General features: G+C 38.7%; 1 protein-coding gene across 2 annotated transcripts in view; it reads left to right on the top strand.

The window, feature by feature from the left end:
- Positions 1 to 4873: 4873 nt before the first annotated feature.
- Positions 4874 to 16564, top strand: part of BBS4 (Bardet-Biedl syndrome 4) — a 33550-nt gene continuing 21859 nt past the window's right edge. Inside the window, exons 1-3 of one of the 2 annotated variants that reach the window (XM_012728726.1) lie at positions 4874 to 4908; positions 8838 to 8889; positions 15763 to 15842. In XM_012728726.1, the coding sequence (XP_012584180.1) occupies positions 4900 to 4908; positions 8838 to 8889; positions 15763 to 15842 (141 nt within the window). In that variant the 5' untranslated portion in view covers positions 4874 to 4899. Of the gene's footprint in view, positions 4909 to 8837; positions 8890 to 15762; positions 15843 to 16564 lie in introns of those variants that run through there. The other variant, XM_012728727.1, reaches the window with a different exon arrangement.

Genomic DNA, 16564 nt, shown 5'->3' with positions numbered 1-16564 from the left:
TGCAGTGGGTTTTGGGAGAACTGGACATCACATAAGAGGCATAAGGTACTAGAGGTTACCCAACAATTGTTGTTAAACAAAGCTGTATGGCCCCATCATAGTAGGAGTGACATAAAGATGTTTAAAATGTAGAGACTCTGTTGTAGCTCCGTCTAAATACTGGAGATGTTCAGAAGTTATTGCTAACTAATTTCTGTCACTTTACTAATTTATAGTTTTTAAAGATTTACTTATGTATACAAGAACTGGGGTACAGGGCTGAGGTGTGTGTGTGTGTGGGATGAGAGGATTCACCAGAGACAGAGTGGGGAGCAGAACAAGCAGATGTACTGAAATATACTGCTGAGGGAAACGGGTGGCAGATCATGAAAGGTCTGCTGGGCCATGTGGGTCACCTCTCTGGCTGGGCATGGAATGCATGCTGTAGTGGCTTCGGACCGCTTTACAGTGCTGTGCTTTACCCCTTGCACTACCGGGGGGGGGGCCCTAATTCCTGTCACTGTAACACCCACCATGAAGGAAAGAAAAGTTAAACGACAATTTGCTTGGAATTCCTTGCCCAGCTATATGGCTTGAATGATCCTGATATGTAAGGTTATATTTTAGGAGGTCTTCTAAGGAATTTTTTTTATTACCTATCTAACTAAAGCAAATAATTAAGTTTGGTTTTTGCAGTTTGAGAAACAACATGATTTCTTATAAATTCCTTGCACAGAAAATACCTTTAGTTCCAACATTTGGGGTCAAAGAAAAGGTTTTTAGAACATACAGTAATAATAGCATCTTTATTTAATAAAGGTGTGAAAGTGTAGTTTATTCCTCATGGGACACCTTTCAGGGAGATTTTATGTATCAGGAACTTTTACATCATCTCTAGTGATCCCTACCAAAGTAACTGGCTATATTTGTATTATTCATCCAGTTGTTTTTAAAGTTAGAAACCTAGTATCTTCCCACATATCCGATTATATTTCACAGGTTTACCTCCAGATTTCTTAAAATCCATTCCCTTTTTCTCCATTTCTTTTCCCTCTCTCTGTCCCTCTAGTCCAAGCAAATGGTTTAATCATCTTATTTGCAGTATCCTTGTACCCTTTAAGTTTCCCTCAGTTATCAATTCTTGTTCCTTAATTTATTCTTCATCAGCTAAACATGGCTTTTTGGGGTTATATTAGTATTTTATATGAAAAGATAATAGTGCTATACTTATCCTCAACGTTGATACAATAATAAGTATGTAGGCTTGAGAACAGTTTTCAAATTTTTAGAAACCATCAAAGTAAATTCTTATGATTTACATGGTTCAAGCAAATACAAGAATAACTCTGGTTTCTAACACCTATCAAAAGAATAAATCAAAAGACCTTTCTGTTTCAAGTTAGTTTTTTTTAAATGACAGCTTTTCATAATAGATATAAAAATAAAACAAACTACATCGTCCCATTCAAAATCATCTCTTTTTAGCCCACGTGTACTTTAAATAATCTTAATTATATGAAGATTCTACTGCTAATTTCATTGTTTGAAAAAGGAAACTTTTCCTGATTCAGTGTTCAGCTGTGGCAGATGAGTATAATACAGTAGTTTTCCACTATTTCCAGAATCCATACAGTCCCAATGCCAGGCAAGTAAACACTGAAGCTGCTAGGTAACAAGTTGTCTCAAGTTTGTTAGATTCCACCAATACTGTTAAAGCTGCAATTTCAGTGTCACTTTTTTCCAGGTCATTAATTACTTCTGGTTTCGGTAATTTTTGGGTAACTGGTTGCTTCCATCAGTTTTTTTTCTCCCTATATTGATGTCTAATTTATTATCTGCTCTGATTTGACTGGTTTCATTTATCAGTTGTTGCTTGACTTGTTCTAATTCAATTTCATTTTCCAATTTTCTGCTGTCAGACTTACCTTTCTCTATATAACCATTTCTTTCCTGACGGAGTCCAAATGAACCATTAATTGTTGCACTATTATACCCTGTTGAGCTTGAGTAGCCATCTCCTTATAGATAGTACCCAGGCTCATATTTGATAAAGTAGTTAATGCTGATGCAATTATTTCAACTTGTGCTTTGTCAGAGTTGTTAGTTTCTAAGTCTTGCACCAAGGCATGGGTAACAAAGTTATTTCCTTTGTTCTAAAGGAATTATGTCCACTCACTTCATATCCTTTTTTAGTAGTGATAGTTTCTCTGCATGGCCAGTGAGAAATTCAGAGGCTCCCACTGTCTTCAGTATGCCTTAGGATTCTCCAAACACAATTACTCTAGGTATCCCTAATTTTCCTAAACATAATTCTTTAAAAGGTTCTGACCATGTTGTTCCTTGCTCAAAACTCTAGTGCCTTCTTACTTTTCAGCTGGAATGGGCACCTTCCAGTAAATCACCAAAATGACCAATACAAAGGGTAAGAGAAACACCTGCTGTATGTTTTCTAGATCTTTTAGAAATCTTGGAGTTGTTCCTTTGGCCACACATATGCAAATCTGCAAGAAAGTGATATTGTAGACCTCAAGAGGATGGTTTTTGCAGTTTGAGAAACCAACATGCTTTCTAATGGACACTGTTGTTAAAGGAATGTCTCACAATGGCCAGCATGGCAAAACTGAAAGTCTATAATGCCAGCATGCAGTTGGCATTGATGTAAACAAACAAGGGCAGAGTTCTTGCCAAGAGAATTATGTTCACATTGAACATATTAAGCCCTCTAGGAGCAGAGAGAGTTTCCTGAAAGATGAAAAGAAAATGACCAGAAAGAAAGGGAAGACAAAGAGAAAGATACTTGTGTTCAACTGAAGCACCAATCTGCTCCCCACAGAGAAGCATACTTCGTGAGGAGCCTGAGCTGGTGGAACCCATTCCCTGTGAATTCATGGCATGATAGGTATGAAAGCAAAAACCTCTGGACTATTAAAACTCCCTACAAACCAACAACTCTACTGCCTTCTCAATGCCCTTAGAATAAAATTCTTCAAATAGGCCCTATGGATCTTCACCAGTCTCGTCTCTCTGTCTACTGCAGCTCTCCTACTCATTTTGTCTTCTTTCCAGCAGCCCTAGTCTTCCTTTTGGATAAGCTTTCATCTTTTGGATCTTTATACAAACTCTTCCTTTGCCTTAGAATTCTTCCTTGCCCTTCCCACTCCCCCCCACCCCCACCCCGCGCACCCCAAGCTAATGTATTAAGCTTTTAGGTTTCATTTAAACAACTCTTCCATTGAGGCCAAAAAAGTCAATATTGAATCTCACTGTTGAATATTCTTATTACTTTATATTTCTCCTTTTAAACATTTACAATTTTATTCATACAGTGTGTTGTTCTTTTCATTTTATTTTTCTTTATTAAAGGTACTAAAGCCATGTAGTACAAAATTCAAATTGTACACAACATATAGAGTAAAAAGTCACTTTTCTTCCCGGTCCCTCTGCTACTCATTTCTCCTTCTTACAAATAACCACTTTAGCATATTGAATATTCTTCCAGAAATATTTTCTGAGTATACAAGCAATTATGTACATAATATTCCTCTTTATTTTAGCTCTTTCTACTAGTAACAGATAATATATACATTTCTCCCCACACTTTTTAATCTGTTATTTTGCAGCTCTTTATTAATATGTTAATATTATGTATGTACCATAATATTAATCTTTTTATGTACCATATAAGAGCTGGGCATATTGTTAATTTCTGTAACCTCAATATTGGTCATTTAGTTTGCTTACAGGTGTTGGCTATTACAAACAATGCTGCTGCAGGGAATAACTCTGTAGGTAAAGTCTTTCCCCACATGTATTACTGTAGAATAAATTCCTAGAATTGAAACAATTGAGTTTACGGCTATGTGCATTTAAAATTTTGTTTTCAGCTGAGGTTGTACCAATTCTCATTCACTAGCCATAAATGAAGAGTGCATGTTTTCTTATACCTGTCAGGGAAAGAGGTGGAAAGAATTGTTTGGAAATTTTAATTTTTTTTCTTGTTGGTAAAGTTATATTTTCACACGTTCAAGAGATACTTCTTAATCTCCTATTTATTGACTTGTTTCTTGATAAATTTTGCTTGTTATTATTCAATGTCTTCCTCGCTTTTGGGGTCGCCCGGGTACAGGGTCTCTGTATTGGAATGAATGAAGCTCAAATAAATGACTGACTCATGTCATGGAGTAGTCAGGTCCCGAGTTTATGTTCGACTTCAAAGCGCACACATATGTCCACATTATCAAGTGAAAAGACTGAGTATCAGGGGCCAAAAAATAAGTGGGTTTGGAAAGGAGGACTGGCAAAGGCTAACAAATGGTTATCTACTGTCGCAGCTCTCATTCAGGTGGATTTTACTGCTTTGCAAGAATGCATGCCATGGTTAGCTCTTTATCCGGGCACTGGATTTCTAGTTTTGTCTTATCTCCTGATTTTTAAATACTTCCAATCAAAACAGGACTGCGCTCAAATGAACCCACCCGCAGCGGGTTTACACACTGGCGCTAACAAGGGAGGGAGCGTGATGGGCCAGTGACCTCTAGCAGCAGCACTAGCACGTTTTTAAGTAATGCGATACTGCGGTTCTCGCCCTAGCGTCAGGGCCTGGGGGCCGAGACTCGGGTCGGAAGTTTGAAATAAACGCGTAGCCGCTTGGTAAAGAGAGGACCGCGCTGCTGCAGTTCTGGGAGCCGCGGCGACTTATCCAGCCACGTCCAGACAAAGCGGTGGGGGCTAAGGCAGAGGAATCGACGACTGGCTGCGCCGCCCCTCATTGGTCCCTTTAGCAAGCAATCTCACCATGCAATGCCGCGATCTACTTCCTTTCCTACTCAAGCCCCGCCCCCACGCCCCTCACCACTTCCGTTTGTTTGGTTGCCGGGGAAACAGCTAACTTCCGGCTGCGTAGCGGTGGGCGGAGCCAAGATGGCTGAGGTGAGACTCGGGTCGGTGAGCTGTGAGGTTCTCCCTAGTGTCTGGCCGCGCCCAGCGGCTTGGCAGGCCCGCAGGCTGCGGCTTCGGTCTTTTGCATCATCCCCTGGGGGACATGCCGGGTGGGTCCTGAGCTGCGGGGGTGGCGGGCCTTGGCTCTGGGGACCTGGTTTGCAGGGCGCCAAGCTGAATTCTTTGCAGTGCTGGGAGGTTGGTAGGAAAAGGGAGATTTGTATCAGAAATAGCTCTTTCCGTAGTCCCATCTTTTCTGTCTCCTGAGATCTGGAAAGGAAACACCCACTGTTTGTATGGGGTTAGTTTCTGTTAAGCCCCTGTTTTAGGAATTGAATTCGACAAAGCGCTCCTTGCTACCTTTTGGAGGGATGGGACCAGGTTTTCTCTGTTATGATTAAGTTTGTACAGGTAAGGTTTTGGGATTCAGCTGAAGCCAGTTAGGCGTTGATTAAAGTCAACGGAATTGCTAATGCAAAGTAGCCCAGATGAATTTGGGATGGTCCAATAGTAGTTATTCTTGAGGCGTGTATTCACAACTGCCTTTAATTTTTGTTAAGTTCCAAGCTGCCTGCCTGACTAGTATTGAGTTTGAAGGTATGTTCGACCCATTTGTTGGAACGACTTTAAATCAGAAATCACTGCTCTTTGAAAACGCCCTGAAAATCATAGGAGACAAAATAGGAACTTCGGCTACCTGTTTTACAACTTAGTTTTGGCCCCAGGTTTTATCTGTTAGGAAGCTTATTTTCTGTTCTCTTTTCATTTGTACGGAGATAAAATCATTTTTAGTGCAATTGGAAAAGTGAACACAGAGGAATTCCCAAGGAAAATTTTTTGTTAAGCTATGAATGGAAAAAAAAAATAGCGTGATTAGGGTTACTAGATTTTAAATATTGAAAACATACCAAGGAAAATATTTCACTTACATAATTTTAAATGTAGGGTGTAATGGTACCATGACATTGCTACAGATACTCTTCAGTGCTCATTGCAAGTATAGCTAAATATTCATGTGGCCTAATATGAACTTGATTTCTCTGATGGCAGAATTTCCTATACTTTTTAATCTTGAATAGTGTTTTAAAGAGAATAGCTTTTTTGTTTCGATATGACTTTAGCTCTTCAGCCTAAAATTTATTTCATTGTTGTCAAGTTTGTTAGCAGTGTTATATTTACAGTAATTTCATCTTTCAGTTTACAACTGTGTGGAAATTTGAACTTTTCCTTTTTTTGAGTTGGCAGTTTGTAATAACATTAAAAGGACCTAGCAGTTCCACTCCTAGACCTGTATCCTTTATAAATAAAAGTGAAACATATGCATTGTAGTATAGGGTATTAATTTCAATAATGATGATGGTTGAAAAAACCTGGAAGTAGCGAATTCCTATTACTAAGGTAGTGGATGACATCTGCTATTTCCATACTTAAGAATGTTCTGTGGACATTAAAAGAATGCTAGAATTATATATGTTAATTTGGACAGATAGCCAAGTCAATATATACATATTTTTTAAAAAGCTAGGTGTAGGATAAGGGTATGTTGTGTGAACTAAATTTTGTGGCACATCTAGAAATCTGTATAAATAGATCTGTATAAATGGATTTATAAATGTGGAAAAGAAAAGACTAAAAGACCGCAAGAACTTAGTTTTTTTGTTTTTTAAACATTTATTCATTTATCGTACAAGAATTGGGGAACAGGCCAGAGGTGCAGGGGGATTCACCAGAGAATGGGGAGAAGAACAGGCAGATCCATGAAGTACGCTGCTGAGGGGAGCAGCCGGTGGGTCAGGAGAGGTCTGCTGGGCCATGTGGGTCAGCTAACTGGCTGGGGATCAAACTTCTGCTGCAGTGGCTGCCAATAGCTTGATAGTGCTGAAACTTAACACCTGTGCTACCAGGGAGGCCCCTGGCTTTGTGGGTGAGATAGTCTTACGATGTAGTTATAGTGTGGAAGCAGTATATAATAAGCACCTGGGTGTGACTGTGTTAAGATAGATATTTGCTTATAGAACTAAAATTTGAATTTTGTGTTATAAAATGTTATTTTTTTCTCTCATAAAAAAATTCTCAGTTTGTGTAAAAATAGGCTAGATTTTTCAACCTGACAGACTATAGGCCACCATTTGTTGATTTTGTGTTTAGATTAACATTTATTTTACTTAACACCTGATACTTGTGAATAATTATTAAATGTCTTAATGTAATATTGACTTCCAGTTTTAATTGGTGAGAATTTTGATATCAATCTAATTTTTCTCTTTTTGTAGATAATCTGGTAAAAAAATTTTGGTTGCTTTTTAAGTACTTCCTGTTTACTTTGGTATAGATTCTATGATGTACCTAAGTGTGTCTTCTTATTAATCTGGTCAGGATTTGTTGAACATCCAGGATATAAATATTAATATTTCTTGTTACTTGTATTACTGAAAAACACTACTAATGGGAGCAGCTGGCAAGAGGAGAGGTCTGCTGTGCCATGTAGGTCAGCTCCTTGATCAAGAATACAACCCAGGGGCCCTCCCTGGTGGCGCAGCGGGTTAAGGCACAGCACTGAGGGGCTGAGGCCACTTCCACATGAGTTCGATCCCCGCCTGCCCCGGAGGTGACCACATGGCGTGGCAGACCTCTCCTGACCCGCCCGCTGCTCCCCTCAGCAGTATACTTCGTCGATCTGCCTGTGCTGCTCCTCGCTCTGTCTCTGGTGAATCCTTGCACCCTCCGCATCTCTGGCTTGTACCCCAGTTCTGTATGAATAAATAAATAAATCTTAAAAAAAAAAAATAGAACCCAGGGGCCTTCCCTGGTGGTACAGCGGGTTAAAGCACAGCACTAAGAAGCTAAAGCTACTTCAGCGTGAGTTTGATCCCCAGCCCCTCTGGAGGTGACCCACATGGTACAGCAGACCTCTCCTGACCTGCCTGCTGCTCCCCTCAGCAGTGTACTTTGTTGATCTGCCTGTTCTGCTCCTCACTCTATCTCTGGTGAATCCTCTCATTGCTCCTGCACCACTGGCCTGTACCCCAGTTCTGTATGCATAAACAAATAAATCTTAAAAAAAAAAAAAAAAAGAATCCAACCCAGGTCTTCATAGTCCTTTTATGGTAGCTCTGTGATAACCCCTAGGCCACCAGGGAGGTCCCTCTCATTACTTCTAGAAACTTTCAGTCATTGTTTTTGCTTGTAGGTGGTATGCATAAAAAAATCTGAAGATTTTCTGTAAGGTTATAGTTAAGATTACATCAAGTAAGGTCCTTTTAGAAAATAGCTCTCTTCTAGAATTGAACATTAGACAGTTTCTGTGTAGGAACCTTATAAGCTTCCTTTTATTGAAGTTAACACTTTTTGTTTGGAAACTGCTCAGTGTACCACTGAGAATACTAACACATTATGTCTAAGAAGTTGGTACTTTTATTTTTGCACATTTATGCATGTGCTAAAATTTATGTTATATGTATCTTAAATATACATTATACACTATTGAGTTTGGATAGCAAAAGTACAATGTGAAATTTGTCTTTTAAACCATATTCGAAATTATTCTGCCTATATGCTGTTAATTGCATAGTTGGAGAGCTACTGATTGCTATTTGAGTGTTTCTGAAGATTGACAATATTTATGACTTTAAAACAATGTTATTTATTTTTGCATAGAATAACGGGTGTAGGCCAGAGGTGCAGGGGGATGAGATGATTTACCAGAGACAGAGTGGGAAACAGAACAGGAAGATTTACTAAGATATACTGCTAAGGGGAACACATTAAGTGAGACAGGAGAGGTCTGCTGTGCCATCTGTGGGTTAGTTCCCTGGCTGGGGTCCGACTCAGACATAGTGTTGATCGCACTGAGATTTAACCCATAGGCCAGCGGGGAGACCCATGTGACCATGTTTTAATATAGATTTCTTTCATTTCAGAAAACACAGTTTCCTGCATCTTCTGAATCTCAGAAACCTCAACTGAAAAAAGGTCTGTATGCAATTTCGTTGTGTGTGTATATTTGTACAATTTCTGTCTTTTGATTGTTTTTTTTTTTGTATGCATTAGAGCTTTTCAAAAGTGAGTGTTAGGAAAAGCAGTAATAGTATAAATGCCGTATGGAGATTTTATGGAGTTGTTAGCTATAAATGTGTTTAAATGGGTGTTTTGTTGTTGTGTGTGCTTATTTCCTATTTGTGGAAAAGTGACTAAAAGTTTTCCAAAAGTAGATATTAGGCCTCAGTGTTATGTATATGCTAAATAAGTGTGAGGTGTAATGAAAATTGAGTCTGAGAAACCTAACTAGGTGAGGGACTATGCTTTAAAATCTATATATATGTAGTGTGTAGAGGAATATAATCCCTTCATTTGCTAACCTACAAAGTCTTCGGAGGGTTTGCATCAGGTGACTGATTGTACTGGATACTTTCCCATGTCTAATGGGTTGGTTATTCTTGTAACTTGTCAGGCATGCTAAAGAAATCATCTGTTGTATTACTTAACTAATTTATTATTTTCTAGATGAGGAAACTGAGGCTGAGTGTAGTGGCAAGAGCTGCCCTGGTTTTGTGTGTACTTGTCTGCACTCCCGAAAAGTTACCAAGCTATACATAATTTTGAAGTATGTGTTTTTTCCCCTGATAAAAGTTGTAGAGTTGATTTAGCTTGTAATTGTTTATTTGCATGTCTGTTGCTTTATGAAATTATAATGTATGTCAGAAAAATATTTCCTTTTAGGATTTTATTTTCATTGAAAGAGTAGTACATTTATAATTTGATTGTTTGTGAAATTTAGATGTAATTCTGTCAGTATCTAACACAATTCACACTATTCCGGGTAATTGCCTTGCTGTGGTAATTTGTCATTTCATTTAATCACCAGGATGATTTGATTAATTAAGTTAGGCTAGAGACTATTCCGATTGCCTCTTCCATCATTTCATGAGATGTTTAGAATTCCTTTGCCATTATTGCTTAGGTGCCCTGGTGAAATTTCATGGCCCTCTTAACTGTGTAGAATTAAGGACTAAATAGAATATTAAAGGTCCGGTGTGAACAGGGCTAACTAGAATGTCTGGAAGATAAAAACTCTTATCTGGTTTTTTTTGTTTGTCCAGTTGAAGGGTGTATTGCCTTTTGAGCAACCATTTCATGCATTTGCAATGCTGCTATATTGCGCAGTGGCAGAGGTAATTTCTGTCTTTCATCACCCATAATTTTAATCTGTTGACAGGGTGAATTATACAATTTTGGAATCTTGTGTTAACCTTGCATTCATAGAATAAACCTCATTAGCATTTAAGTATTAACTTTTCTGTATATTGCTAGATTCAATTTGCTAATGTTGGTCTGTAGTTTTCTTTTTGTGATGCTTTTGTTTGTCTTTGGTGGCCTGATCAGGCCTGACTTGGGAACTATTTTCTATTTCCTGGAAGGTGTTGTGTAAAATTTGTGTTCTTTTCTTAAGTGTTGGCTGTCATTGTGACAGTAGAACAATCCTGGCCTGGGTTTTTCTTTGTTGGAAGGTTTTAAGTACCGATTCAATTTTTTTGATGGGTGTAGGAACATTTGGTTGTATATATATATATTTCTTTAAAGAAAGTTGTGGTGAAGTTTTTCTTTTGAAGAAATTTTATCTCAGTTATCAAGTTCATTAGCATAAAGTTCTTAATATGCTTATTGATGTTTATAAGCTCTATAATGATCTTTTCTCTGATGTTTCTGATTTTGGCAATTTTATGTCTTTGTGCGTTGTTTCAAGATCAGAAGGTTCGAGGTTTATACTTTTTTTTAAATTTACTTATATATGCATACAAAACTGGGGTACAGGCCAGAGGTGCAGGGGTGGTGAGAGGATTCACCAGAGACAGAGTGGGGAGCAGATCAGGCAGATGGATGGAGTACACTACTGAGGGGAGCACTGGGTGTGGGTCAGGAGAGGTCTGCCACGCCATGTGGGTCAGCCCAGGGCGGGGATTGAACAAGTACTGAAGTGGCTTTAGCTTTGTAGTGCTGTGCTTTAACTGGCTACGCCAACAGAGAGGGCCCTATACTTTTTCAAGATTTTATTTTTGTTTAGAAGAACTGGTGTTTAAGCCAGAGGTGCAAGGAATGATACGATTAACTAAAGACAGTGGGGAGTAGAATGGGAGGATCTACTTTAATACACTGCTGAATGGAGCAGCAGGCAGTCAGGAGAGGTCTGCTGTGCCATAAGGATTATCTCCCTGGCTGGAGCTTGAACTCAGGTGGGCCATTGAGGGGGGCCCTCTTCAAGGTGGGCGCACTGAAACTTAACCCCTAGGTCACCAGGGAGTTCCTAGAGGTGTATACTTTTTGTGAATCTTTTCAGATGACCAGCTTTTGAATTTTTTTTCTCTATTGTTTTTCTGTTTTAATTTACTGTATCTGTTTTTTTTTTTAAAGATTTATTTATTTATTCATATAGAACTGGGGTACAGGCCAGAGATGCGGAGGGTGAGAGGCTTCACCAGAGACAGGTGGGGAGCAGAACAGGCAGATCGACAAAGTACACTGCTGAGGGGAGCAGCGGGCGGGTCAGGAGAGGTCTGCCTCACCATGTGGTCACCTCCGGGGCAGGCGGGGATCGAACTCATGTGGAAGCGGTTTTAGATTCTCAGTGCTGTGCTTTAACCCGCTGCGCCACCAGGGAGGGCCTGTATCTGTTTTTTAAAATGTTTTCTTGTGTTTAATTTGCTAGAGTCCGTTTCAGTTTCTTAAAGTTGAAATTGAAATCATTGATTTGAAATTCTTTTCTGTTATAAGCATTTGGTACTTTACATTTCCCTGTGTGCTGGTTTATACACATTTCAAATGTCATGTTCAACTTTTATACAATTCTGACTATTTAAAAAAAAATTGTGTTCTGTTCCTCTTTTACTCCTATAGTAGTAAGAAAGGTGTTAGTTAACTTCCATATTTTGGGCATTTCCCCAGATTTCTTTTTGTTATTGGTTCATTTTTTAATTCTGCTGTTGGTGTAGAACATATTTTATGTGACTTGTTTTATATTGAGAAATATGGTCTATGTTGGTGAATATTTCATGTGTCTTGAAAAGAATGTGTAGTCTGCTGTTGAATGGAGAATTCTGTATATTTAGGTCAAGTTGGCTGATTGTGTTATTTTATGTACTTACTGAAACTAATATAAAATGTTGAGAGTTATTTAACTATGTGGGATCAGTATATATGTGCTTCCTTGTTAACTGAAACATCAATTGACACATGCCTATTGGTACCTGGAATTATTAAAAATGTACTTTTTAGTAAATGTTGGGACAGATGGATAGCTATTTTGATAGATTGTAATTCACATTATAGGCATTAATAAAATTCAGATGGATCAGTCATCTAATAAAGAATAAAGTATATGATCATTCATATACTAAAAGAAAATATAGCCAGAGCAATAAATGATTGATAAATATGATTGCATTATTTCTCTTTTACATGGCAAAAGATACTATAATGAGAAAAAACAAAGGAGAAATAAAATACTGGATAAAAATATTTGCAGCCTAGATCACAGATAAACAGCTAATATCCCTAATATAAAAAAACTCTTAGAAACCGGAGGGGGGAAAGACCAAAATTTCAGTAGAAATGGGACAAAAAAAGCCAGTTTCCATCTACATGATAAAGAGATCATTTGTGAGCATATGAAAGCAACATTCATCCAGACTCTGAAAGAAGTTAAAATTAAATCTATACTAAGATGCCATTTCTCACCTGTAATGGCACAAATTAAAAAAGTATGAGTACACATTTAATTTGTGACCCTGTGGGAAACAGGTACTGCTTTACATTGCTGATAGTTCTTATGCGTAGAAGAACTAGGGTACAGGCCAGAGTTGCAGGGAGTGGGAACAGTGAGAGGATTCACCAGAGACAGAGCAGGGAGCAGAACAGGCAGATCTACTGAAATACACTGCTGAGGGGAGCAGCCATGGGTCAGGAGAGGTCTGCCGAGGTCTGCCGCGCCGTGTGGGTCACCTCCGGGGCAGGGGATCAAACTCATGCTGCAACGGCTGCAGTTAGCTTCATAGTGCTGTGCTTTAACCTGTTTTGCCACCAGGGAGGGCCCTAATGCTCTAAATTTTATAGTCATTATGGAATTAAGTTTGACAGTATCTAATAAAAATTCTTATATGTTTACCTTTTTACTCAGAAATCACATTTTTAGAACTTACCCTGAAGATAACATGACAGTGACAAATGTTTATAATGTTATTGTAACATTATGATTTGAAGTGCTAAAAATAAATGATACATATGAGAGTGGTAAACTGTAGTGTATAGTTGTATAGTAGAGTACTAGTCCTATACAATTATAAAAATAAGGACAAAGTCTATGATTTTATATGGAGTGATTCCCAACATAAATTTTGTGTATCAAAAAAGCAAAGTACATTGCAGGAACATGGATGGAGCTGAAGAAGATCATGCTTAGTGAAATAAGCCAGAAAGAAAAGGAAAAATACTGGATGGTTTCTCTCTTACAGGAATATAACGGAACAGGCAAGAAAATAATGATAATGATGACAGCTTTATACCAGAGACATTTTGTGGGGGTGGAGTGGGGAATGGGGTCAAAAACTGGGGGTGGAGGGGGAGAGAAGTGCATTGGACTATGGTGATGGCACAGTGGCGACTTGGTGATGGGAAACCCATGGGGATTACAACGAGATGGAAAAATGCACAAAAATATGTAAAAATAAACTATTATACAATTAAAAAAAAGGCAAAGTACAAAAGAACATCTGCCTCTGATTTCTGTCACTATTCCCCTTTGCAACTTAAATTTCTTCCATTGCTTATTACTGCATTTAAAGACCCTCTTATTTTTAAAAAAGATTTATTGTATCTCTTTATGTATGTATACAAGAGCTGGGGTTAAAGGCCAGAGATAGAGGGGGTAAGAGGACTCACCAGAGACAGAGTGGGGAGCAGAAGTATACTGCTGAGGGGAGCAGCAGGTGAGACAGGAAGGGTCTGTTGCACCATGTGGATCAGCTCCCTGGCGGAGGATTGAACTCACAGATAGCGTCATAGTGCTGAGACTTAACTCCTTGGGACCCCAGGAAGGCTCTAAAGTCCCTCTTTTAGATAACCTCAAGAGATTTCCATGTTTTCTTGCTAGACACTGACAGATACAGCTAAAACTCATAGTAATAAAAGTGCTTCATGTTCACATTCTTTTTGAGATTTGTTACATCTTTTGTTGTTCCAAATATTATTTTGAGGTATAAAATGTTTTAATCCTATTACAACATACGGAAATTAGCATTAATTGAATGACAACTTTCAGATTTTCTGTAATTTTCCAGTGAAAATTATAGGGGGGTCTCTGGTGGGTCCTCACATCCTTCAGACCTCTTTGGCTTTTACCCCAGTTCTTGTATGCATAAATAAAATAAATCTTTAAAAAAGTGGGCTATACCCAGTGAGAATGGCACATCTTCAAACAACTAGCAACAACAAATGTTGGTGAGGATGTGGAGAAAAAGGAACTCTCCTGCACTGCTGGTGGGAATGCAAACTAGTACAACCACTATGAAAAACTGTTTGGAGGTTCCTCAAACTGCTAAACATGGAGCTTCCCTACGACCCAGCAATCCCACTCTTAGGTATCTACCCAAAAGACACAAAAACACTGATTGAAAAAGATACCTGTACCCCCATGTTTATTGCTGCTTTATTTACAATTGGAAAAACATGGAATCAGCTCAAATGCCCAAAAGTAGATGACTGGATAAAAAAAGATGTGGTACATATATACAATGGAATATTACTCAGCAACCAAAAAAGAGAAACACATGTCTTTTGCAGCAACTTGGATGGAGCTGGAAAAGATCATGCTTAGTGAGATAAGCCAGAAAGAGAAAGAAAAATACCGGATGGTTTCACTCATAGTAGGAGTATAATGGACCATGCGAGAAAATAACAAAAATAATGAACATATACCAGAGACATTTTGTGGGGGTGGAGTGGGGAATGGGATCAAAAACGGGGGGGGGGGGGAGAGGATGCACAGGATTATGGTGATGGCACACGAGTGACTTGGTGATGGGAAACCCGTGGGGATTACAATTGAGATGCAAAAAATATATACAAAATGATGTAAAAATAAACTTTTGTAATAAAAAAAAGTGGGGTGTAGGTCAGAGTGGGATGTGTGTGAGGTGTGGGGGAGAGAGGGAGAGAGCATTCACAGAGACAAAAGAGTTGGGCGCAGAACAGATAGATTAATTGAAATACATTGCTGAGGGTAGAAGCAGGTGAGACAGGAGAGGTCTTCTGTGCTATTTGTGGGTTAACTTGATTGCTAACTCCTGTGCCACCAGGGAGGCCCTTAACAAAAGTTTTAATCATTTTAGAAAAAAATTCAACTAAAAATCCAATGCAGAATAATTTTTTTTCCTTTAAAAAAAGTATTTATTTATGCATATAGAACTGGCATACAGGCCAGAGATGCAGCAGGCCACGAGACAGAGTGGGGAGCAGAAGAGGCAGATGTACTGAAATACACAGCTGAGGGGAACAGCTGGTGAGACAGGAGAGGTCTGCTGCGCCACAAGGGTCAACTCCATGCCTGGGGATTGAATTCATGCTGCAGTGTCTGCTGATAGCTTCATAGTGCTGAGACTTAACCTCTTACACCATTAAGGAAGTCCCAATAGTCTGTGCATTTCTGATGCATTGTAGTCTTACCGCCGGCAGCATGAAAAATCTGTATTTTTACATTGCATTTCAATATGTGGAAGATTTGAGCACAGTGCTAATGGAGAGAAGTCCAACAATGACTCAATGACTATTATTTGTTTTCTTAAAATATGATACTAGCACCAGAGTTTCCTATTTTGGAGAAGCAGAACTGGTTGATACATCTACATTATATTCGGAAAGATTATGAAGCATGCAAGGTAAGAGAAAGCAATCATATTTAAAATGAGAGTCAAGTTTTGGGTAGGAAACTAGCACTGTTTGTGGCAGTTTATAGCCCACAGTTTTGTTTTTTTTTTTAAAGGTTTATTTATGTAAATAAGAGCTGGGTGTAGGCCAGAGGGAGGAGGGGTGTGGGGGAGATGGGAGTGGAAGTGGGGGTTGCTGAGAGGATTCACCAAAGACCAAGTAGGGAACAGACCAGGTAGATTGGCTGAAATACACCTGAGGAGAGCAGCAGGTGAGACCGGCGAGGTCTGCCACACCATGTGGGTCAGCAACTTGGCCAGGGGTTGAACTTGTGCTGCAGTGGCTATGGGTTCCTTCGTAGTGCTGGGATTTACTCCACAGTTTTTATCTTACACAATAGTATATGAATTCCTTTTTCTTCATACTTTGAGTGTTGTTAGCTTTTGCAATGATAATGCCCCTTATCATAGTTTGACTGCAGGTCAGGGTGGGGTGTCCTGGTGTTTTTCTCATTTCAAGAAGGCGCAGCCACTCTCTGGAACTTGTTGGCCTTATGCTCAACCAGACAGATGTTCAACACAGCATGGTGTTTTTTATTTTGTATATCTCATGAACTTTATGAGCATTTGTATATTAAAATAGTTTGTTTTTCCTTTAGTCTAAACTGTCTCCTTGATAACATATATATGCTAACTTATATATAATTATATATATATAATATATATATATGACT

This window comes from Condylura cristata, unplaced genomic scaffold (assembly GCF_000260355.1).
Source record: "Condylura cristata isolate star-nosed mole 26May11 unplaced genomic scaffold, ConCri1.0 scaffold00023, whole genome shotgun sequence".
Taxonomy (NCBI): Eukaryota; Metazoa; Chordata; class Mammalia; order Eulipotyphla; family Talpidae; genus Condylura; species Condylura cristata.
The sequence above is the reverse complement of the archived record's forward strand: the minus strand, read 5'-3'. Positions and strand labels throughout refer to the sequence as shown.